The 25,501-nt window shown below is 47.0% G+C and overlaps 1 protein-coding gene across 4 annotated transcripts in view; it reads right to left on the bottom strand.

Moving 5' to 3' along the window:
- The window catches only part of LOC147892736 (Nuclear transport factor 2 (NTF2) family protein), a 45,317-nt gene extending 20,660 nt beyond the window's left edge, over positions 1 to 24,657 (bottom strand). Inside the window, exon 1 of one of the 4 annotated variants that reach the window (XM_087387306.1) lies at positions 23,777 to 24,657. In XM_087387306.1, coding sequence (XP_087243432.1) covers positions 23,777 to 24,094 — 318 coding nt within the window. In that variant the 5' untranslated portion in view covers positions 24,095 to 24,657. The remainder of the gene's footprint in view (positions 1 to 23,776) is intronic. The other 3 variants (XM_087387307.1, XM_087387308.1, XM_087387309.1) reach the window with 3 other exon arrangements.
- Positions 24,658 to 25,501: the final 844 nt, after the last annotated feature.

Below are 25,501 nucleotides of genomic sequence, written 5' to 3'. Positions count from 1 at the left end.
CTTTTTTTTGCTTGATGCAGACGGAGTACTGCTGTTAGCTCTGGGGAAAAGAACCGACGCTTCCACACAAATGTGATACGAAGAGCCAACGTAGTTCTTGTGACCACGCAGGGAATTTTCGGGTTTAATTTGACGATGGAAATAACAGGACGCTTATGATGAAGGCTAATCAATTGGAGTCCATGTGTGACGGAGAAGCCCGAGACGCACATCGTACCCGAATAGCCAGAGACCAACAAGGAGATTAACTCGACTGAGTCGTGCACCAGCGTTTGGGCTCATGTTTTGGCGCCAACACTGTTGTGACGTCCGGTTTGCGTGCATCAGTTGCATACACAGTGTGTGTGAGAAACTTGCAGATCTCAGACAAGTTGTAGGAGAATGGCTCAATCACCTATCCAGTGGGATTCACAAGATAGGGATGCACATCCAAGACAGAGAAGTGTGCAGCAAACTCAACAAAAATGGTACACATTCGTATGCAAGAGATGGAAAATCTCAAAAGGGATCCAAGAGCTCAGCATTTGTTTCAAGAAGAAACTATGCCTAATGTAGCTTACGATGTGCCAATGCCAGAGGCACACTCTCCTGTACAGCCCGAGAGAGAGGGATCTCATAGAGGACGGTCTCATAGCAGGAAGAGATCGAGGCATCATCACCGATCTCCAAGCCTTTCACCGTCTACCTCGAGCTCGACTTCTGTATCTTCTTCTTCATCAAATAAACCATCCAGGAAAAGAAGGAAACACAAGAAGTCTAGGAAGAGCAAGTCTTCTAGAGAGACCAAGGAATTCAAAGATGGAGGTAAATCTGTCAAGTTTATGACCTATAATGGACAATATGGTCATACAGACAAAGCACTGCAGTTCATTAGATAGATTGATGTTGCATTGGGTACATAAAAATTTCAGAATCCTCCAAGTTGAGAATGGTCAGTTTGCACTTGACAGCGACAGCTAGTGCATGGTGGAGTGTACATACCACAGATGGGTCAGCCCCAAAGAGATGGAAGGGCTTCAAGAAAGCCTTCTACCAATAGTTCATGCCTAAACAGTTTAGAGATCATGTTCTTCAAGATTGGGACAATTTGCATACGAATGCAGGAGATACAGTGGACATGTACAACCAAAAGTTTTGGGATGCTTATTTGCAGGTTGCACCTTTCAAAAAGATCTCCAAAAGAACCCAAATGAGAAAGTACAGAGCAGGTCTCAGTCCAAAAATTCAGGCAGTGGTGAATGATTTGGGGGCAGACATTATGCATTCAGCTTCAGTAGCTAGTCTCGTGCCGTTACAAGATTCATCCACAGTCCTATCCTTGCATGCAGGAGGTGTTGAAAGGAAGAAAACTGATTTTTCAAAATTAGAAAAGAAAGAGTATCCCAAGGTTGAAAAGAAAGGGTTTCACCCTCAGAAGTCGAGGGGTACTCAGTTTTCAAAGTCATATAAAGGCAAATCCCCATTCACTCCTGAACAAATAGCTGAATTCCGCAGAGATGGGAAATGCTCTACGTGTGGGAAAGAGGGGCATATGGCTGCCCAATGCCCTGAGAAGCCTTTCAGGTTCTAAGGAGCAGAAAAAGCCACAACAACCACCGAGGCCAATGGTGGGAGCAGTCCTAGATGTTTTGGATAGTACCTCAGACCCAAAGGAAAAAGAGCTTTTGCTATCATGGGGAAAGATAAGAGATCAGCAAGCATTAATCCTATTTGATCCAGGGTCTACAGACAATTTCATATCCGAAGATTTAGCCCTGAGATTAGGGATTAAAACTCAAGAGCTAGGCAGAGCTCTTGATGCTGATCAAATGTTCCAGGGAAATCCAATGCAAGTTACTCCTTTGATTGGAAAGCTTCGTGTCCATGTGCAGAGTTACGTAGATCAGGACTTCTTAATTTCTCCTCTCAAGTAATATGATGTTGTACTTGGTACACCGTGGTTCTATCGAAAGGAAGTAATGATAGGAAACCCTGAGAGGGTGCTGAGTTTTATCCATAGGGGAAAAAACCAGCGTTTAGTTGCCAGGAATAAAGGGGAAACTATCCCCATTGTATCGGATGTTACATGTGGTAAAGCAATAAAGTCTGCAATTTCCGTGTCATGGTTTTTGTAAAAGAAAAAGAGAATGATATGCATGCTGAAATGAATGATGCAGACAAAGATAAATTTCAGTTTCTTGTAAACTTTAAAGATTGTTTTTCAAATGCTTTGCCGGGGGAGTTACCCCCAGAGAGACCAGAGGATCATTAGATAGAGTTAATGCCTGGTAGTGAGCCACCAAATAGACCACCTTATAGAGTCAGTGCGACTTAGAGAGAGGAGATTATGGCTCAGGTGCAGGACTTGCTGTCCAAAGGGTTGATTCAGCCCAGTTCATCTCCTTTTTGCTCACCAGTACTTTTAGTAAAGAAGAAAGATGGTTCTTTTCGAATGTGCATTGATTACTGTGCATTGAATAAGATGACCATCAAAAATAGATTTCCGATACCACGCATAGATGATGTGCTTGACCAGCTCAGAGGAGCAACAGTTTTCAGCAGGATAGACTTGAAGAGTGGCTATCATAAAGTCAAAATACAACCACAAGATGTGCATAAGACAGTTTTTCGCACTACATTCGAGTTGTATGAATACTTAGTGATGCCTTTTGGGTTGACAAATGCTCCAGCCACATTCAATCGAATGATGGATCGCATCTTCCGAAAGTACAAGCACTTCACGGGTACTTTCTTTGATGATATTCTAGTCTTTTCAAAGACAGAAGAAGAGCACAGGGAACATCTTGCTTTGGTATTTCAAGAACTTCAAAATCATCAACTTTTTGCCAATAGCAAGAAAAGTGAATTCTTTTTGGAAGAGATCCATTATCTAGGAACATAATATCCAAGAATGGTGGATCCTGCAAAGATCCGAGCCATCCAAGAATGGCATGAGCTGAAAACTGTGCATGAAGTCCATAGTTTTTTGGGACTTTGCTCTTACTACAAGAGATTTTTTTTTTTGGGCAAAAAAGAGACTTCTATTTAGTAAGAAAGAAACTCGCTAGAGCAAGCTCTATGCGGAAATACAACATGCTAAGCATGTAATAAAAAACACCTCAGAAGAATGAGGTAGAAAGAATCCAAGGCTGAGGCTGAAAATGCCAACTCAACCTTATAGAAGTCTCAGCAAGGAAGGGAGAGTCTCTCCAATCCCTGAGAAAAGTAACTCTCCTGGAGGAGGCTGCTCGAGAGGATACCTGCACGGTCGCCCATATGGCCATCAGAGTGTGTACCGTATCTGTCCAAGTACTAGCCAAGATCTGAGAAGGGTGAACCTGAGAACCCTACATAGCCTCACTGCATTTGGCTCTCCAAATGTGCCATGCTGCAATGCTAGCTAAAACCTCCCATGGAGAGTCAACCGAGGAATGAGCAGCCCTAAAGAGAGTGGCCGAAACATCCTCTGAAGAGCACGACTCCACAAGGTGTCGTCGGATGTGTAGAGCCTAAGACGAGTCATGTCTCTCAAAGAAAACCTGGGGCCCTGAAAGAGTGAGCCAAGCCACTGATCCCCAGGTCATATAGAAGGGGAGGCGAACAAAAGTGCTGAAAAGTCTTGCAATCCCCTTCCATACGATTCTCACCTGCCGAAGCAGAAAGGCAACCAGGGCAAGTAGGGTCAGCCCCGAACCTGGATCTCCAATGGTTCACTGCTTTCCCCAATGAATAGAAAGCCAAAAGAAGAGAGTGATTTTTCTATTACGGTGGGATTTCCAGAGCCTCTGCCAAAAAATTTTCTACAAGTCTGCAGAAATCTAATAATTCTCCCAATGAGGAGCTCTGGTGGGCCTCCAACCCCTACAGCTGAGCTGGAATTTCTTGGCATTACTAACCGTGTAATGAAAGAAGGGGATGCCCTTCTCTCGGTGCCCTTCATCTATCCACTCCCATTCCCCAGGGTCCCACTGTAAAAACTTAATTGGGACACCTCCATAGAGCCACAGCCTCCATGAGCCCAGGGCAATGAGTAGCGGGTCAGGATCCAAGTACCATTGTGAAAGAGAGCCATGCTCCATGAAGCCCACTATCCTGAATGGCTGAAACGGTACCTCCAACAATATATCGTCGGTGGATTTGGACAGCCTGCCCCCCGAAGAAACATCAAAGACTAGGGCATCCTCATGTGTGTTATGTAAAGCAATCACCTGCAAAGGAATGCGTGATCTGGAAAATGCACCCATCCAGGTGGAACAAGTAATAGGCATGTCATCTGTGTCCACCCAATCCACCGGCAGGGCTGCATCAATCTATTGAACTCTCCTTGCACTCCCTCTGAGATTATGAACCACCTGGGCCTGTCAGTCTGCAAGAAGCCTCCTGAAGGCTTTCCATGTTCCCACAGTAGATGCAGGGCCCCTCTCCCATCCGGGCCACTGCATGTAAAGAGAAGTTCCAAATGGTCTGCCATGCTCATCCAAAATACTGTCGTTCCACATGATAGGCTGCCTTTCAATCTCTTCACGGGTGGACGGGAAAATCCTGCGAAGAGTACTCCGGAAGCTGGCCCATGCTTTCAGGATAGCAACCATAAGAGGGGAAGAAGGAGATCTGAGGTGGGCTGTAATGAAAACCCATCTGGTACTGTGTATCCAATCATCTCCTAACGTGGGTGTGCGAGACTGTATACATTTGATAAAAAAGTCCTTCCAAGGCTCTTGCCCTGGCATAAGTCCTCTCACAACGACCTTGCAGAGAAAGGCTCTGCATTGTAGATCCGAGTCGATGATATTCAAACCCCCTTCTCTTGTAGGAAGAATCAAGGTCTCCCAAGCCACCCTGGCTGTAACATCAGTTGTGCCATCTAGACCACTCCATAAAAAGTTTCGTACGGACCTCTTGAGCTGAGTGATACAATCCCTAGAGTGGCACCAACAAGAGCATACAAACCATGCTGTGGCTAGAAGAACCTGGTTAACCACCACCACTCTGGATGCCAAGTCAAGTTTGGCTGAGCTCCAAAAAAGGAGCTTTCTTCTTATGCTCTCTAACACCGGAGCAAACTGTTGTGAAGGAGAGATGCCCACCCCAACCTGGCAGCCCAAATTTCTGACGGAGACACCCCTCTGTACCCAAGTGAAACCAATATCATTACCCCAATCCGGGGTGTCATCATCGCAAATCCAAAAACCATTGGATTTATGCCAATTAATGTGTGCACCTGCAGCCGTGCAAAATAAATCCAAGGCTGTTCGGAAGGAAGTGAGTGTCCTGGGGGAGGCATTAAAAAAAACAGCCGTGTCATCTGCCAACCCACTATCTAGGAGCTCTTCCTCCCGGCGGAGAGGAAGCCTCAGCCCATAAATATCAGCTTGAGATCTAAGGTAGATACTCATAGCTTCCGCCACAAACAGAAAAAGAAAAGGGGCAAGAGGACATCCATGGCGGACTGATCTACCGATCTGGAATCTGTCCCCTCTTACCCCCCCAATAAGCACCTAGCTATGGGCTGATCTATAGAGAGAGGATACTCCTCTAATCCATGCATCTGAAAAACCAAAGCGAGATAGAGTACCCTCTCTCGAAGTCCAAGAGTAGAATGGCCAACTTCTAGCGGCTCTGCATGGCCCATTCTGAGGCCTCCCAAAATGAGAAAATATTATCGAAAATACTTCTGCCATGCACAAACCTTGTCTGTGTGTCATGAATCAAGTCAGGAAGAAAAACTTGTAGCCGCAGACTGATGGCTTTCACCAGAATCTTGTAAAAAGTGCCCAATAGAGTGATGGGTCTCCATTGTGACACTAGATTCCTATTACCTCCCTAGGTCAACAATGTGACCATTGCTTATCATCAAGACCTAGAAGGCATGAGGGAGCAATATGCTAACGATGCAGATTTTGGTGAGATTTTACAGGAAAAAGATTTTGGAAGAATGCCATGCTGGACATAGAGGAATTACAGCAACAACTCTAGCACTAGAGAGGTATTTCTTTTGGCCAGGGATGCGGAAAGATATACATCAGTTTGTTACTGAATGCCTTACGTGTCAGAAAGTGAAGTGTGATAGACGGAAGGCACCTAGCCTACTTATGCCTCTTCCCGTGCCTCACGCACCATGGAAAAGTATTACAATGGACTTTATTTTTTATTTGCCAAGATCCAAGTCAGGGAATGATGGGATTTGGACTATCATTGATAGATTTAGCAAGCAAGCTCATTTCATTCTAGTTCACAAAACCATAAAGGTAGATCATATGGCTAAGCTTTTCATGGCACAGATCTTTAAGCATGATGGTATGCCTAAGTCCATTGTCAGTGATCGAGATCCCAGAATGACCAGTCTATTCTCGAGAGCTTTATTTGATAATATAGGGACGAATCTGAAATTTTCTTCTTCTTTCCATCCTCAGACAGATGGTCAAAGTGAAGTAGCAAATTCTACAGCATTGGATATGCTGAAATACTACGTGGGTGACCAAGGTTCAGACTAGGAAAAGTACCTACCATTGCTAGAGTTTGCTTACAATAATACAGTACACAGCTCTACAGGGAAAGCCCCCTTTGAGGTCATCTATGGGAAGGTGATTCTGCCACCTATCCTGAAGACCAAGGACGAAATATTTGCAGCTAATCAGTTTGTGAGAGACCTCCAGACAGCTTACAGCCAAGTCCGGACAGCAATTGAAAGGTCTCAGGAGAAGCATAAAAGAGCTGCAGATAAGCATAGGAGACTATTAAATCTCAAGGAAGGGGATTGGGTACTTTTAAAGTTCGAGAAAGCTAGGCTCCGCAAATTTACAGGCAAACAGAAAGTGTATGCAAAGTTATCTCCCAGGTACTATGGCACTTTCAGGGTTACAGAAATAATAAATGAAGTTGCATACAGGTTAGCATTGCCAGAGCATTGGATGATTCACAATGCATTCCATGTGAGTCTTCTAAAGAAATTTCATGGGCCAGAACCTACACAGGCAATATCAGAGGATCCACCAAAAGTGGATGAGCTAGAGGAGGTCCTTTAGCCAGAGCAGATCGTGTACCATACTGTACGCAAAGGCCCTCAGAGCAAGGAATTTTACAGGTACCTTGTAAAATTCAAGAATTATACGGCATTAGATGCCAAGTGGAAGGATGAAGACATATTGTCCGATCATCCACAGCTTTTGGATGTTTACAAGGAAGCTTTTCAGTTGAGGTCAACTGAATAGAAGCCGAGGGGATGTCACCACAATGTAAATATCCTAAGTCAAAGTACAGTTGACCATTTATATGATCATAATTAAAGAGTTTTTCATCTGGGTTAATTATGGTCAAAAGAGTTTTTCTATTGGTCAAAGAATTGACTACGGTCAATATACTTGACTTCGGTCAAATAAGCCTAACTTCGGTCAAGAAGACTTGGTTTATACCAAGAAGGTTAATTGCGGTTAACCAAGATGTGCCAACTTCGGTTGGAGAGTTGTGCCAACTTCGGTTGGAGAGACTTGACTATAATTAAGGTGCCTCGACCCTTGGTCAAAGCTCCTTAATTATGATCAAGAGCATTGACTTCGGTCAGCTAGAGAATAAATATATATATATATATATTTGTTATGTGTGCACATGTGTTCAGTGGGGATGCCCACCGTGACTAAAATTAGTCCACAGTCTATTATTTGCATGTAAAGCGCTAACAATTAATGGGTGCCATGGTGGTGCGCTTTAATTAATTGTTGCAGCTACTAAGAAGGATTATTTTCCCAAGCGCTATGGAGCCTAACAAGCATCTAGGAGGCAGTTCGCGTGACCAAGTGCTTCAATTGACGCTGGCGTAAGAAGAAGGTTGCATCTTCCAAAAGAGCTGATGGAGCACCTCGTACAACACATGAACGTGGGTCCCACACCTGGTCATTGAGGGACGGTGTTCAATTTATGCACCAATCCCCATCTTTGAGCCCCCACATGAGGTATGGGTAGTGCATGCAATCCAAGTGGCTAGCTTTACGGCTGGTTCACCTTGGGTTTGGACCTTCAACAGGCCTAATTTGGGGCCTGGAGGATGTGCCTATGACTGTGTGTTAATTGAGGAGATGGAAATGTGAGAGTGCAGCGGATATACCTAGATGAATCCAGGAACATTCCCAAACTCATCCTTTAAAAACACAACATAGTGCAGTTTCAATCTCATGATAGTCACAAGGTTGAAAACCATACACTCCATCATGCATAGCAGGGACTAGCTACTATGGCATCCCCACTGACGTCATCAGTGCCCAACAGTGGGTGTAGACCATAGTAAAAAAATATGCATACTTAAGCATCCATTTATACAAAGTCTTCGTACTGAGTTTCTGTCGGCACTCCGGAGGTGAGAGCGCAGCGGAATATGAACAAAAAATGGAGAGCACACACCGCAAGCAAAACTGCGGAGTGAGAGAAAGACAAGACGGCACAGGAACTCACGAAAAGGCCCTCAATTGCTGGGCAAACCTCTAAGAGTAGATGATACAACAATGGGGAGGAGGAGCCCTATATATAGGGGCCCCCCTCAGCCAACCTTGCCAACCCAGTCTGTCTGATCTGGCCCACCAGGGTGGGGTGGAACCTGATCATCAGGTTGAGTCACCGGACCTGGTTGGGGGCCTGGTTGGCCCCCAACCCAAGTGCCCATGTGGTGCCTCAATGTGGGCCCGATGGCAGGTGTAAACTGCCCCACAGCCCCTGCACACTACTGCAGATGTGCGCCTCCATGATGGGCAGAAAACCAGCTCTGAATCCATTCTCACAATACAGCCCTCACTCATACATTGCATATGATACACATTAGGGGATGCTAACAACACCCCCGCTTAGCTCCTGAATCGTGAATTAGCCTCAGAGAGCTGGAATGAGCTCCAAGCAGCTGCTGTGAAAGTGGCTTGGCAAACAAGTCCACTGTGTTGTCCCTCATCTTACAGAAGATGAGCAACATCCTGCATCCACCGGTTCATTGGGATCAAACTTTGACGGCTTGAATAGGGGCCCATGGGGGAATAAATAGACTTGCACTCCTCCATCTGGAAGGCTGCCAAAAGCTCCTACACATACCGCTTGAAACGTAGAAGCCTTCCTTAGCTAGCCAGATCTCCAAACCAAGGAAGAACTAAGTAGCCCCAAATCCGTCATCTCGAATGCCTGCGACAAAGCAGCCTTGGTCTTGGTAATATGTGCCACATGACTGCCTGTGATGAAGTGTAACATGCAACGGTTATCTGATCGTGCAATTCACAGCAAGACCTTTAAACCTTTAGCGAGGAATGAGCGTTGTTTACCATAGAGAGAGGAAGGAGATGAGGGTAGAGAGAGAGTAGAGTCGACAACCGATTGGGTCCCTGTACCCACTGAGGGCCCCCTCCCCCAATCAGGGGAGAATTTGCTTTATACTTAATGAACTGAGAAATACAAAGAACACTCTTCAAGAGAGCACGGAACACGCCTCTGAAGAGCTCACTGTGCACACGTATAGCAGACCCAAAGACCTGAGAGGCAACGCCGACCAATATCGAGACCTTGATGCTGTCCACACTGATGATGTAGGACGCTTCTGCAAGGCAAGGAAGAGGCTTGTGCTGTCTGGCGGAATGCAGGGTTATTGCGTGAGTGAGAAAGTGAAAAGCTAGAAGTGATAGATCCTATGAGAGAACTGAGAGATGACGGAAATATGGAGCTGAGAGTGAGCTGTGTAAACTGTAAAAGAGAGCTGAGAAAGCTGAGGAAACAGTGTCCAAACCTCTCTCCGTTTGCTGGTCCAAACCTCTGACTGTTGTGCTGCGTGGTCACCTTCAGATCAGGCTGAACTGATGGCCAAGGGACTGAGGCTAGAGCAGGGCCAGATCTGAGGATCTCAGGGGCTGCACAGGAGGCTGAAGTGGAGCTGTAGGAGGACTGAAGGCAGGAGCAAACTGAATGAGAAAACAGGGCAGCCAAAGGGCCCTTTTATAGGGCTGGACTGAGCCAACCCAGTCTGTAAACAAACTGACTCAGTCTGTATTACAGACTCAGTCTGTTTTACAGACTGGCTGGCCTACAACCAGCCTATAAAAAGCCCTCCCTGGCTCATTTGCCAGGGGAGTTTTTGGGCAGCCTTTGCAGGCTGCCTTCTCTGCTTACCTGTCCAGCCTTTGGGGACCCTAAAGGGACTCCTAACCTAGGCTAAGACCTAAACTATAAGATGGAAACACTTAACCTACTGTTCTCCAGTGGGTACTAGTGAACAAGAACTGACTACTGACTTGACCTAAGGCTGAGAGACTGACCTACGTAGCTTGTACCTGATTGTCCCTGGAAAAGGGGTCACAGCATACGACAAAATCTCCTACCTGGGAATTATAATACACTTGTCGATGCAGCCAGTGTGTCACCTTGCACCCAAGTGCAGGGGTGCATGTGACATTCCCTCCTCCTTAACTTGGCGGTAGGTTCATTGCTTCCAAGTAGTCCGCCAATATCTGGGGGAACACCTGGAAAAAATCTTCGTCCAACCACACTGCTTCATGGGTACCTCGATCCCGGAACTTGGTGTAAAACTCCCGGATCCTGCGTCCTGACTCATGTTTGAATTTATGAAGAAGGATTTGTTATGGCTGCAAAACTTCGGCTTCATCAAGAACTTCAGGTTGTTGCTCGTCAGAAATCTCTCAAAGAGGAGGCCCAAAATATGGCTTCAACCAAGCTACATGGAACACGTTGTGCATAGTCCAACTGTCTGGTAGGCGTAACTTCATTGAGACATCGTTGATCTTTTGAATAATAGGGAATGGTCCGAAGCTCCTGAAAGACAGCTTAGGGCATCGCTTGCCCACCTGCTTCAATCGTTGCTTGATAATGCGTAAATACACCCATTGGCCCTCTTTATACTGGACATCTCATCTGGATTTGTTAGCTTGGCGTGTATACGATGCTTGATCTTTGGCGATGTGGCTTTTCACGGACTCTGTAATCTCTGCCATGGATTCGGTGGTTTTGTTGGCTTCAAGAGATGGAGACACCATCCGGGTGAGGAGTGAGGTAAATCGCCGTCCAAACGCCGCTTCATAAGGTGTGCGACCAATACTCGAAGAATAGGTATCATTCAAAATGGCCTGCACAAGCGGAAGAAACTGCTCCCACTTTCCCTGAGCATCATGACAATATGATTTCAAAATATCAAATGCCATACCATTATACTTTTCCGTCTCGCCGTTCGATTGCGGATGGAAAGTGCTCGACATCTGCAGCTTAGTACCAAAATTATCAAACAAGGCTCGCTAGACGTAAACTTAGAGTCCCTGTCAGATGTGATGGTCTTTGGCAACCCTCCAATGGAATACCAATACTTGATAAACAAACGAGCTACATCTTCAGCGCTGGCCGTTTGTTTGCAGGGAATGAGCATACAATATTTACTAAAGCGACAAACAATAGTAAGACATTGAGTATTACGCGTACCTGCAGATGCTGGAAGTGGTCCCACAAAATCCATACCTATGTCCTGGAAAGGACCATCGGGGATGGGCAATGGCATAAGTAAGCATGCCGCTTTCTTGTGGGAAGCCTTGACCTTTTGGCATATTTGACAATTCTGCACATAGCCGTATACATCCTTCCGCATCTTTGGCTAATAGAAATAGCGCTCTAACTTCTCCAAAGTCCCGTTGATACCTCTGTGACCACCGGTAAGGGCGTCATGGGCATCATGAAGAAGCAACTGTCGTTTGTCTTTAAGTACACATAACCTTTTCTTATAGAAAAGCCAACCGCCCTCTAATGAGTAATGGCCTGGAGCAAGCGTCGTGGCTAAATGGAACTGCGTGCCAAACTCTGCTGACTCCGCGTATTGTGCCTTCATGCTATCAAGATCCTTTCCTTTGATTTCGAGCACAGTGGCCTACTCAATGGTCTGGATGGAACCTTTCTGACTGAGAGCGTCTGCAACGGGGTTGTTTTTACCGGGAACGTACTTGATCATTCCCCCAAACTGCTGAAATATTTGAGTCCACCGCTGCTGCCGATCATTCCATTGCGTACTAGGCATTGTCTGAAGCCACTTAAGGGCTTGGTGATCTGTCTTCACCGTGAAAGTCCGTCTGTATAGGAAAGGCTTCCAATGTTTTAATGCCTGCATGACACCGAGGAGCTCTCTATCATACACTGAATAGTTCTTTTCGGCATCGTTAAGCTTTCTACTGTAGTATGCCACGGGCCTATCTTCTTGCTGTTAAACTGCCCCTATGGCGACATTGCTAGCATCTGTGATTACCAGAAATGGATGGCCAACCGTTGCAAGTCGTGGAAGGCTTGCAAAGCTTTACCTATGACTTGAACTTTTTGTCTGCGTGTCTTTACCCCCTTGAGTAAATCTGTAAGAGGGGCTGCGTATGTTGAGAAACCCTCCATGTGCGAGCTGTATGCTTGACACAAACCCACAAAGGATCGGATCTCCTGGGCCGTCGTGGGGACAGCCCAACTTGTGATAGCTTGGATCTTCTCAGGGTCCAATCGAATCCCTTAAGCACTAATGATGTAGCCTAAATACTGAATTTCCAGCAATCCAAATTCACTTTTCTTTGCGTTGAGATATAGCTGGTTATCACGTAATAACTGTAGGGCACATCGCACATCCTTAATATGTTGCTCGGCTGTCGCGGAAAAGACAATGATATCATCGAGAAAGATGAACAGGCACTTCCCAATATACTCTGCGAATACCCGGGACATCATCTTGTTGAATGTTGGTGGTGCATTCTTCAGACCAAAGGGCATGAAGACGAACTCGTAATGAGCTCGCTCAGTTCGGAAAGCTGTCTTTGGGATGTCAGCTTTAAAAATCCGGACTTGATGGTAGCCACTCTTGAGGTCAATCTTTGAAAAAAATATTGCACCATTGAGTCTTTCCAAGATGTACTCGATGCGGGGCATAGGAAACTTGTTGCTTACCGTAAGTTTGTTGAGTGCTCCGTAGTCGACACATAGTCGTGCGGACTTATCCTTCTTTGCCACAAATAAAATGGGTGCAGCAAAAGGCGAAGAAGAAGGTCTAATAAACCCTGCGCGCACTAATTGAGACAATTGTTGCTCTAACTCCCCCTCCATAGACTTTGAAAGTCGATAAGGGAACTTACTTGGAGGTATCGAGTCCGGAAGTAGATCGATGCGATGGTCTTCCGGTCGGTTGGGAGGTAGTTGGGGTGGCAGATCGTACATTTTGAGCTTTGAGACAGGCAGAAAGTGAGCATATGTGCATGTATTTGGCATAGTGGGGCAGCCACAAAGGTTTAATGCGGACAGCCACATGCGTATGAAGGGAAAATAGGACGACATGCCTCTAGTTTTGGACAGGTTATGCAGGGCTTTATGCAGCATGCAAAAAGCTTAGGGCAGCCTCAACATGGGGAAAATTCACAGCCCAATGGAATCCTTCTTATTACCATCCACAATCTAGTGTACCCCATTACATTGGATGTGTTGTATCAAGTATTTTCTCCTTTTGGGTGTATTGATAAGATTGTCATGCATCTGATTTCAGGCGGTCTGCAAGCTGAACTACACAATGCCTCACAGGCTAGTGCATTGCAAGCACGAAGCAGCTTGCAAGGTCGGGATATATATGATGGTGGTTGTACCTTACATATTCAGCTGTTAGATTTAACAGTGATGTCCCATTCTAAATGTCGAGATACAAATGCCATAGATCAAGTTGTTGGAACTATGATTCCGAGGGGAGTGATGTCAAAGGCTATGCAAGCCTATAAGAGCAGACACCCAACATCTGAGGACAATGCAGCCAGGCCAATGTTTGTCATGCAGCCCAGCCATGCTATGCGTCTCCCTAGTACGCAGCTAAATCATGGAAGATGCCTCAATATCTAGGACAAAAATCTGGTTGTTTCCAGTCTATTACTGCTGCAAATATACAAGGGTTATGTTGGGATAGCTGCTCAAATAAAAGCAGCAGCCCACATGATGGAAACGAATATGGACAGCAAGGATGCTGTTGTTTCAGTTTGCAGGACCGATACATTGCTCCAGACAATGCCCTAGCAGTTCAGCGTACTAATGGAAGGAATACACGTATGCATGGTGATAGCAGAAGCCTACATAACAGTGACAATGAAGCATGTCAAATGGTTGAAAAGACAGATGATGAGAAAAACAATGTTGAGCAAATCTGTGATAGAAATCAACAGGCGGATGTTGACCAGCAAGGTAAGGTTGTGGATGCACTTGCACTTGACATGTCTAGGCATGCAAACTTTGAGGACAAAGTTTTTGAGGAGGAGGTGAGTATCCAGCGTTGTATGGTCTCCATTAAGGAAGAAAATATTGAAGACCACGGTGATGATAACAAAGGATGTCAAAGCAAATCTACTAAGAAGCAGATTGTGCAGTAAGAGCAAGGTATGCATGACAGTTTATCCCGGAAGCTGCATCACCACACATTTAGGAGCAGTACAGTTGGAAAGATAGCCACATGAATAATGCCCTTCACTATTGCTCACGAAATGAGTATACCTGGGAGTTTTGCCTCCAATACTTACTGGCCATAATGGGAATGAAGGCATTTCGCATGAGTGCTGGAAATGCAAGGGCAGCATGTCATAGATATTGCTGCCATGTATTGGCACTTTCAAAATTTGAGAACAAAGTTTTCAAAGGGCAATCAAAACTTGAGCTGCTCAACTTAAATGACATGTTTATGAAGCACACAATAGAGATGCATTCATCTGGGACTGAACTTAATGGTAGGAATGGAAACCAGGCCAAGCATGCAGATTTCTGGGATACTAATAGATGGCATACGTTCATGACTAGTAGGAATGGGACTGAACTTAATGGTAGGAATGGAAACCAAGCCAAGCATGCAGATTTCTGGGATACTACCAGATGGCATACGTTCATGACTAGTAGGAATGACAAAAGCTGCAAGTACATGGTACAACCTCGAAATGACAGCCCAAATTATGAAGACAATGGACAGCACAAAGAAGATGGCTGTTATGGCAATGGTGGATCAAGAGATACAGCTTGATCTAGGTGGAGGGGCCAAAAGGTTGAAATGATGATGTGGGAGTCAGGTTCACATGCAGAACTGTGCCTGTGGAGAGGTGTGCTAGTGGAGCAGCACTGAATGATGTGGCAAGAGGGTGCACATGCAGTGTGCACAGTGCCCGGTAGGAGGTCAATGTGCCTGGCAGGGGTCAGTGCCACATGGCACTATTGATTGGGCAGGTGCTGATGTGGCCTTCAATGATGTGGCTGCTGACTCAGCTGCTTACAAGTTCTACAAAATGAGAAAAGCAGCGCCGCTCCTTCAGAGGAGGGGCTCCAGGGTGAAGCAGCTTCCCTACCCATATTTAATGCACTTGAGCCAATCAAATTGGAGCTGCAAGCTATTAACTACCCTTTCCCTCAATATATAGACCTTATTGATGAGCATTCAGCCAAGCAAACCTTCTTCCTCAAATATTTGCGCGTGAACATGCATCCTTTTGACAGTTGATCGAACCAACTGGCTCCCGTGACTGCTCTCTAGCCTGACAGACTACTGACTGCAGTCTATCCATCTGCCGACCTGGGCCTTCCTCTACCAGCCTTGGCCTGTTGTGCTGCTGACCTTGGGTCAGGCCTATAAATGGCCCCAGCCACCATTATCTGCTGCTGCTTTGCTGGTCCTGCACCAGTCCCAAGGCCCCACATATGGGCACATGGCTGGGACTGTTCCAGCCCCACAGCCTGCCCTAAATGCAGGCATACAGTCAGCTCTTCATGCTGACCAGGGTGGCCCACTGGGCTGCCCAAACTAACATGAAGAAGGAATCTGATCTGCTGCCTATGTGGCATCCATCTTGCTGCCTGCATGGCAGCCTCATCCCTTCCCCCTACTGAACCATCCACCTACAAGCTTATGTAGGTGTCAAGCCCCAGAGCTCCTCCATTTGGGGTCTTACAGGTGGGGCATTGACCCTATACTTCCAACACATTAGTGATCAATACTGTGGTATTTGGATTTTCCTGTTAGAGTTAGCATCTCCTGATGTGTATCATATGTAGTGTATGAGTGTGAGCTGTATTGTGGGTGTGCCCACCCATGTGAGGTGTAGACAGGTAGGGGGATGGATGCGGGGCTAGTTTTCTGCCTGCCATGGAGGCTTCCAGTCCGTGGCAGTGTGCAGGGGTGCATTTTACACCCGCCCTCGGTCCCACATTGGAGGCACTGTGCATAGGTGCATGGGTTGGGAGGACCAACTAGGCCCCCAACCACGTCGGGTGACCTGACCTGCTGGTCAGACCCTGGTCGGCCAGGTCGGACGGACTGGGTTGGCCAGGTTGGTTGAGGGTCCCCCTATAAATAGGGCTCCTCCCCCCATTGTTGTATCGTCTACTCTTGGAGGTTTTGCCCAGCAGTAGAGGCCTTTTCATGAGTTCCTGTGCAGTATCTCTCTCTCTCTCTCATTTCGCAGTTTTGCTTGTGCTGTGTGATCTTCATTTTCTGTTCATATTCCGCTGCACTCTCACATGGTATTAGAGCCAAAGTTTGGCTGAAGATCTAAGACCTGGAGGACATTTGGAGCCAGCTAAGGTTCATGGTGAAGGCAGTCTCATTATTCTAATGGCAGAGGGGGGAAGCACTCCTCTCAAGTAGTGTTTGTTCCGTCTCTTGGGTTTAGTGTAGTGTCAGTTTATGAGACATGCAAACTTGGCACAACAGTTTATGAGGCTGTGTGGAGGTCAAGCATAAAGCAATCGGCCAGGTAGTATGCATTGGTACAGTGGATCATGGCATTTACAAGTTGATGGCATTCTCCTCTATCACTGGCGCACTTCAAGTTTGGTCACTTGAACATAGATGCGGTATGGTGAGCTGCTCCGGAGTAGATGGTTCTTGGGTTACCTGATGTGTGCAGCAAGCACGGACACTGCAGTTCATGCTTATGAGGAAGCAACATTGAGAGGCCTTTCCAAAGGCAGGCTACCAGGCAGGCCGCCTCTAAACCCCTTGAGATGAATCATGTGGATCTTTGTGGACCTATGATGGTCCCAGGCCTTGGGGGTGCATTGTATTTCATGCTGTTGGTCGATGATTTCAGCAGATTCACATAAGTATTTTCTGGCTCTAAAGGCCTTGGCATATTCCCTGTTTCGAGAGTAGTTCGTGCTCATGACCATGGCTAACAAGGGTGGTGAGTTTTGTTCACAAGTACTTCATGAGTTTTGTGGAGAGAGTGGCATCCTGCGAGAGTTTGCAAACACAAGCATTGCCTTTGAGGCAGCGACAATACCATTTTTCCTGTGCTTCCGCCTGCGCAAGTGCTAGCAGATGTTCTAGACAGTGAACCAGATGATGAGATACCCCCTTAGGCGGGAGGGGATGGTTCATGTTCTTAGAGGGTACCCAAGTGGCTGATCGAGACTCTTTGTGATTTTGGAGTGACTGATATCCTTTCTTCATGGCTCAAAACAGTGGAAGGTTCATGTAGGTCCCAGCGTGGCAAGGAGAAGTTCTAGAGGCTACCCCTATTCAGGTAAATTATTCTATGATGTCTCAGAGCATTAGACACAAAGAACCATCTTCTGTGTAGTAAGCTCTCTCTCAGGAGCATTGGAAGAGAGCTATGGAGATGGAGATACAAGCCAGTGAGAAGAACGAGAACTGGAAGTTGGTTCCACGACCCAAGCGACGGTCTGTCATTAGTATTAAGGGGATCTACAAGATCAAGTATACTTCGCATGGAGCTGTGGACAAGCACAAGGACAGACTTGTGGCCAAAGGATACTCACAGCAACCACGGATTTCTTATGAGGATACCTTTGCCCCACCGCCCGGATGTATACTCTCAGGACAGTTTTGGCAGTTGTGCTGCTCATCAGCCATGGCCAATCCATTAGATGGATGCCAAGTCAGCTTTCCTTAATGGTGACCTGCATGAGAAGATCCATGGGGAACAGCCCCCAAGAGTTGCCAAGTTATGGTCTACAGACTGAAGAAGGCTTTGTATGGTCTCAAGCAAGCCCCGCGTGCATGGGTATCAGAAGAGTGACACATTCTTTCTATCGAAGGGTTTTCAGAGTCCCGCATGGATCCGAACCTTTGATGTCTTCCGAGAGGACGACCTAGTTACCCTGGTCATCCTGTACGTTGATGTCTTCATGTCACATGCACCCCTGCACTTGGGTGCAAGGTGACACACTGGCTACATCGACAAGTGTATTATAATTCCCAGATAGGAGATTTTGTCGTATGCTGTGACCCCTTTGTGAGCCCTTGTCCAGGGACAGTCAGGCACAAGCTACGTAGGTCAGTCTCTCAGGCTTAGGTCAAGTCAGTAGTCAGTTCTTGTTCACTAGTACCCACTGGAGAACAGTAGGTTAAGTGTTTCCATCTTATAGTCTAGGTTAGGAGTCCCTTTAGGGTCCCCAAAGGCTGGACAGGTAAGCAGGGAAGGCAGCCTACAAAGGCTGCCCAAAAACTCCCCTGGCAAATGATCCAGGGAGGGCTTTTTATAGGCTGGTTGTAGGCCAGCCAGTCTGTAAAACAGACTGAGTCTGTAATACAGACTGAGTCAGTCTGTTTACAGACTGGGTTGGCTCAGTCCAGCCCTATAAAAGGGCCCTTTGGCTGCCCTGTTTTCTCATTCAGTTTGCTCCTGCCTTCAGTCCTCCTACGGCTCCACTTCAGCCTCCTGTGCAGCCCCTGAGATCCTCAGATCTGGCCCTGCTCTAGCCTCAGTCCCTTGGCCATCAGTTCAGCCTGATCTGAAGGTGACCACGCAGCACAACAGTCGGAGGTTTGGACCAGCGAACGGAGAGAGGTTTGGACACTGTTTCCTCAGCTTTCTCAGCTCTCTTTTACAGTTTACACAGCTCACTCTCAGCTCTATATTTCCGTCATCTCTCAGTTCTCTCATAGGATCTATCACTTCTAGCTTTTCACTCTCTCACTCACGCAGTAACCCTGCATTCTGGTAGACAGCGCAAGCCTCTTCCTTGCCTTGCAGAAGCGTCCTACATCGTCAGTGTGGACAGCATCAAGGTCTCGGTATTGGTCCGCATTGCCTCTCAGGTCTTTGGGTCTGCTATACGTGTGCACAGTGAGCTCTTCAGAAGCGTGTTCCGTGCTCTCTTGAAGAGTTTTCTTTGTATTTCTCAGTTCTCCAAGTATAAAGCAAATTCTCCCCTGATTGGGGAAGGGGGCCCTCAGTGGGTACAGGGACCCAATCGGTTGTCGACTCTACTCTCTCTCTACCCTCATCTCCTTCCTCTCTCTATGGTAAACAACGCTCATCCCTCGCTAAAGGTTTAAAGAAGGTCTTGCTGTGAATTACACGATCAGATAACCATTGCATGTTACATCGCTATCAGAGCTTCGGTCTGTATCCAGCTTGACTACCGCGAGTGTATGGTTGTGCTGAGATCCGGAAAGGACACACAATCAAGCACCATGGAAGGGTCAGGAAAAGATTTCAACCGTGAAGACTTTGAAGAGGAGAAAGACTACCAACAAGATACGCTTCCGCCAAATGCTCAAGAAGTGATGGCGAACCTTCTAGAGCAGAATCGGGTCCTGCTGCAGCAACTCGAAGAACATTCATCCCAGCTGGAAGAAAGCAGAAGACAGCTGGACCAGACAAAACAATGTCTGGAGGAAAAAGAAGTAGAAAAGCCGCTGGAAGAAAGAAGAACCACAGATTTTGAAAAACTGCTCTTGTTGATGCGAGAGGAACGCAAAAATGAGGCGGCACTGCGACGCGCAGAGCTCGCCCAGGCAGAGAGGGAACAAAAGCTAGACCGAGAGGCGATGCTTCTCCAACACAAACAGATGTTAGCCGCTATGCAGGCAAGTTTGAGCGCAGCGGCCGTCTCCGCCACAGCTTCGCCATCGACAAAGGTAACACCACTCACTCGGTCCACTCCAAATTTTGTTAAGTATGATGGTAAGTGTGATCATTCAGCAATTTTGCAATTTATTCATCAGTTTGTAGCTCATTTTCCGTTAGCGTGGATTCAAGATGAGCAAGATAAAGTATACCTTGCAGCCCCTCATCTTACAAGTGAGGCGGTGACTTGGTGGCAGCATTGGGCTAGTAAGCATACTGACCCAAAAACGTTTAAGACGAATTTCGTTTGGGCAACGTTTGTGGCCGACCTCAAAGCCCATTTTCTCCCACCCCAATATATGCTTAACCCGGAGGATGAGTTCGCTCGTCTCTCCCAGAATGGTTTGCCTGTGTTGACATACAGTAATAAGGTCATCACACTGGCGCAACAGTTGGGCGTGACGGAGAGCGCCAAGATGAAGCAATTCATTCGAGGTTTTGACACGAACATACGTTTTACCATTCGGAACTTCGACTTACCGGATTACGAGCGGGCACTGACTCTCGCACAGAATCAGGAGATGATGCTGAACGGGGGAAAGCCCAAGCAGGTCCAGAAAGATTCCAAAGCCCCTCAGCAGTCAAACAACATAGCGGGTAAGGATCAGAAGAAGGACAACCAGTTCCAAAAGAAAGACGGCTAGGCATCTGGTCAAAAGAGGGAATCCAAGCCAAAGATGACTCCAGATGAGAAGGCTAAAGCGGGTATTACAGGAGGCTATCTACAGCCTGACGAGCAGAAGCGATACCACCAAGAACATCGCTGCTTTCATTGCCACCACATCATTGGGCATGGCAAGAAGGATTGTCCGAAGTGGCTTGCCGAAAAGGATGCGAAAGCACCTACTTCGTCCGTCGCTAATGTATTGGCTCTTCCAGATCCACCTCCATCCTCAGCTACGAATGCCGTCTTCCCTGCTTTGAATGCCGTTGCCACGGTGGTCTTTCAAGGTAAGAAGGAGGACGACTTCTCAGATCAAAAGAAGGCGCTCATTCGAGCGTATGGCACAGCTAACGGGCATCAGTTTATCCTATTCGATATGGGGAGTTCTGAAGATGCCTTCTCCCCTCAGCTTGCCAAGACAGTGGGGTGCACCTTGGTGCCTCACGAGCTTGCAGTGGACGGGTTCACGCCCGGCTTGCGCACACACATCACGCATAAGGCCATCCAGTTCACTTTTTCAGTTCAGAAGGCCATGTTTACGCGGGATTTTATATTGACTCCTTTGATGGGGTGCGACATGATCCTCGGGATTCAGTGGTTCCGTGAGCATGTTCCAACGCCTGATTGGTGGCAGGACATCTTCACGATTGTGGAAGGTTTACCTGAGCCCGCCGTGATACGCGGTGATCAAAGCATACCAGGGATTCCATTAATTTCTCATATTCAAGCAGGTTGTGCCGTCCACAAGGGTGCCATGCGTGCACTTGTCTATGTCCAGTGCCAGATCACTGCAGTTCAAGCCGCTCCTCCGATGGGGCAAGCAATGGTGGATCTACTCCAAGAGTTCAAAGACATCATGCTCCGGGGATGGAGAAGCTCGGAAGAAAAGTTGATGAAGATGCTCGGGAGGAAGGTCGTTGAAGAGGCTTCTAAACGGGGTCCAAATGAGCCCAAATAGGGCTGTGGAAAGCCCCTAAAAGAGGCTGGAATTCTTTTTTTTTTTTTTTTTTGAGTGAGGGGGGGTGTTCCTAAGTCACCTAGGACAGTTAGTGCAGCACTAACCTAAGACCTCTAGGACAATTAGGACACTCAATTAGTCTAAACCTAACCTAACTACTACTTAACCTAACCCTAGTTGACCTAGCCCAACCAAGTCTACCTAACTAACCCTAACCAGATTAACTAACTACACCTAACCTAGAGACCTAACTAGACTCAACTAACCTAACCAACGAACTAACCCCTGTTACACTAACCTAGGAAACAAACCTTGTAGGCTAAGGTTTGCAAAGCAGAAATGCGAGGCGGAGGCAACGCGCGTGCGTGGACGGTGGTGTGGGCGGAGCAACGAAGGGTGCATGGCACTGGCAACGGGTGCAAGACTAACGGTGACGGTGGGGTCAGACAAGCGACAGACAGCTAATGACCTGGGCATCCACGGCGATGGCAGGGGCGGCCAGGAACGGGCGGCTGATTTGATGGCGTCGTGATGGATCGAGCATAGCTGTTGCAGTGTCTAAAACCGTAACGACGGGTTGCCTTGGCCTTAGCTAGCATGGGTCGGCCAATGTTGGTGGCGATGAAATGCATAGGTAGTTGGTTGACTGGAATATGGTGGCTCTTGTGCACCAGGTGCTGTGGCCCCCGATTGGAATGGGTTCTCAGCTTGAACAGCTAGACAAGAGTTGAATTGAGCACTTCTCCAATTGAGTCAATGTTGGCGAGCATTGGCCAGATTCGGGATTCACTGATTGTTGTTGTCGTTGACGTTAGTAGCTATCCGTTTAGGCAACTGATTCTTGCCCCTACAGCAGTAGGTGGGGTAGGTGCTAATCCTTTCTAAGCATCTAGATTGCTTGGCGCTAGCTGTCAGCTTCAGCTTGTGGGTTGCTTGTATTGTGCGAAGGGCAAAGGATGAACGTGAAAAGGGAGAAACAATGGTGCCAGGGTCGGAGCTCTGATACCAATGTAGAAAAGGGGGAAGGGGCAGATATGGAGATGGGGAGAGAATAGCAGAAGGAAGGGAGGAGAAGAGAGAAGGGGAAGGAGAGAGGAAGAGAGAGAAGGATGAGGGGATAAAGAGATAGAGAGAGGGAAGAGGGAAAGAGTGTGAGTGTAGGCAGCAGGTAGGAGGGAGAGTAGATAAGATTAGATGTCACATCAAAAGTACGTACAAAGGTGTGGAGGTGGACTTATATAGTCTCCCTCTACTATATCTCCTTTTTGCCCCCCCCCCCTCTAGGCCTAAAAATCCCCTAAGCCAAAGCAGGCCTAACCCTCACTAACTTGGCCTGATCTTGGCCTTCATTACAAGCAGGAGCCTAGATTCTTGACACTTACAACAGACCTAGGTGCCTACCTACACGTGTAGGAGAGCAGGACTGCATGGAAGTTTTGTCTACAGTACACATCATAGCATACTTTTGCAGGAGTGCTCAGCCTTGAGCAGCTATTGAAGCCTACACGGAGGCAAGGCGCAAAAGAGGAGTTTTCTTCAGAGGGGGCAGCAATTACCTTACCTCGGGGATTGCTTCTAAAGATGTTGGTACATGTGTTGGCAACTTTTTGTACATGGTTTTCACCTACATATCTATTCTGTCTTGGTTGTGTTCTCTTTCAGATCTGAGTTGCCCTCTTTAGAGTTAAGCACATGTATTTGAGTTGTGTTCCTGTGAACTATCTTGTGATCTTGGGGTGAATCTTCCGCCCAGTCGGAATTGGCCTTTAGCAAGCAACCTCCCCCGATTTTCCTACATAATCTCACCCACACCTGCTAAGAGATATCAGTTCTGAGATTCTTTCCATCCAGATGGATATAATTCTTACGAAGCCTAAGCCGTACGCTATTACCTGTACAAAGTTATTTTATATTGTCGCAGGAACGATCGTCGATTAAATATATCGCTTTAGATTCGGTTTCTCGTGCCAAAACAATGCCATGAAACTGGTTGCCTGTTCGATTTGATGGGAAAAAAAAAGCATCAGCTCCAGGTGTCAATGATTGTTCGAAGGACGTAATATTATTAGCGAAAGAAGCTCATTTGTATAATTTATGGTGGCGACGACGCAAGTATTCATTGAATTTATAGCCACCGCGCTGGCACGAAGCATACAAACGAAGAAATAAGGGACGCACACGCGCTCAATTGTGAAACAAAGAGTAGTAGTGCAAATGTAAGGTGCACTACAGGAAAACCGACTCAACATTCGTTTCCAAAGTGTGAGAAACCAGAAACAATGACGACACAAACGGAAGTACCTGTCGGCCCACGAAGGGGCGTGGGAAGACGAGATCTTCGTAGACGCAATCTTCGGCGATGAGGTCCGTGACAGAGTCGAGGTCACGTCGATTGATGCCGTCATAGAAAGCGATGACGACGTCAGAAGCGGAAGGGAGGGAGGGAGCGAGAGGCATGTCACGGTGAGGACGAAGGGAGGAAGGAGGAGGAAGAAGAGCAAGGGAGAAGGGAGGGCGGCAAAGAGGCAAGGAGGGGGGGAGGAAGGAACGAGGAGGAGGAGGAGGAGCTTGAAGAAGGAGAAGCTGGAAGAGCGAAGGATAGGGAGAGGGGATCGCCATAGCTGGCGAGCTTCAAGGACCGTCTTTCTCACTACGAATTGTGTGATCTCTTCATAAATAGGAGGAGGATATGGTGCCATCTTCTTCCTGCGGTCGACAAACGCCATATCCAGCTCGCCATGCCTCCTCCTCCCACAGCACTCCCTCGCCATGCCTCCTCCTTCTCCTCCCTCGCCATGCCTCCTCCCACAATTCCACTCTCGCCATTCCTCCTCCCACAATGCAAGCACGCTTCTTCTCCCTCCCAGCATCTAGCTCCCACACTCATCCCACAATTCCACCCTCCTCACCATCCAACTCCAACACTCCAGCACACACTTCTTCTCCCTCCTCCTCTCCTTGCCTCCTCCCACCTTGCCACTCTCAGCATGCCGCTCCCGCACTGAAGCATCTCTCTCTCTCTCTCTCCATATCCCACCATGCCACTCTCACCATGCCAACTCCAACACTGAAAGCACAGCTCTCCTCCCTCCCCATGCCTCCTCCCACTATGCCACCCTCATCATGCCAACTCCAACACTGAAGCACAGCTCTCCCCCCTCGCCATGGTGCTCAGCAAGTTCCCCTCCCACGCCATGGGATCTCTGAATCTGTGTATGTACCATAGTAGAGCACCATCGTATTTTGCCTCCATGGGCTGGATTGGCCACCGGTGGCTTGGAGGTTGTCGTCATGCACCTCGGTGCACGTGCATGAAAGAGGATCTCGGAGCCAATGTTCACAGAAAACATTTTTCTCAACAAATCACAAAACTTGGGGTTTCAAATTTTGAAGGTTTTTCTTGAGAATTTATAGACTTTTTAGCTAAACTAGATTTGCGGCAGGTAGGCTTTCAATCGTGACTACTAACTCGAAATTGAACCTGAATCTTAGTATTTTATCAAATTTCAAAGGAACTAGATTGCTTGGCCAGCTGGGCTCTTGATGAATACTTCTCTCTTTTGCTATCTTGTTGAGGTTCACATGAGTCACGTTGTCAGAAATGATGCAGAAGATTGATGTTCAATTGCATGCAACCTTTTGTAGAGATTTCGTTATCATCCAGTCCTGCTTGCACTTGATGTTGTTCATGTCGACAGTAAAACGTAGTTTTTCTTTTTTTCGGAGGAAGACAAATTCCTATTCTTTGCACTGTAAGCAAATCTATTGTCATTCCACTTCGAGCGAACGACGGGGAGATGTATTTCAGAAATGTATAAATAATAAATCAAAACCAAATTGAGACAGAAGCATGCAACTGTGACAGGAATAATCCAAACCCAAAGCTGCATTGCATGTACGACAAAAGTTCCAGCACCATTTGCAACTTCATTGGATCCCTTTTTTCGAAGGCACAAATGTTTATTTTTTGGGTCAAATTATGTTCCTACGCTTTAGGAAATAGTACTTCCGCGCTCTAGTCGGATG

This window comes from Dipteris shenzhenensis, chromosome 16 (genome assembly GCF_047967505.1).
Source record: "Dipteris shenzhenensis isolate YYH24624 ecotype China chromosome 16, Dip_SZ_1.0, whole genome shotgun sequence".
In the NCBI taxonomy this organism is placed as follows: domain Eukaryota; kingdom Viridiplantae; phylum Streptophyta; class Polypodiopsida; order Gleicheniales; family Dipteridaceae; genus Dipteris; species Dipteris shenzhenensis.
The sequence above is the reverse complement of the archived record's forward strand: the minus strand, read 5'-3'. Positions and strand labels throughout refer to the sequence as shown.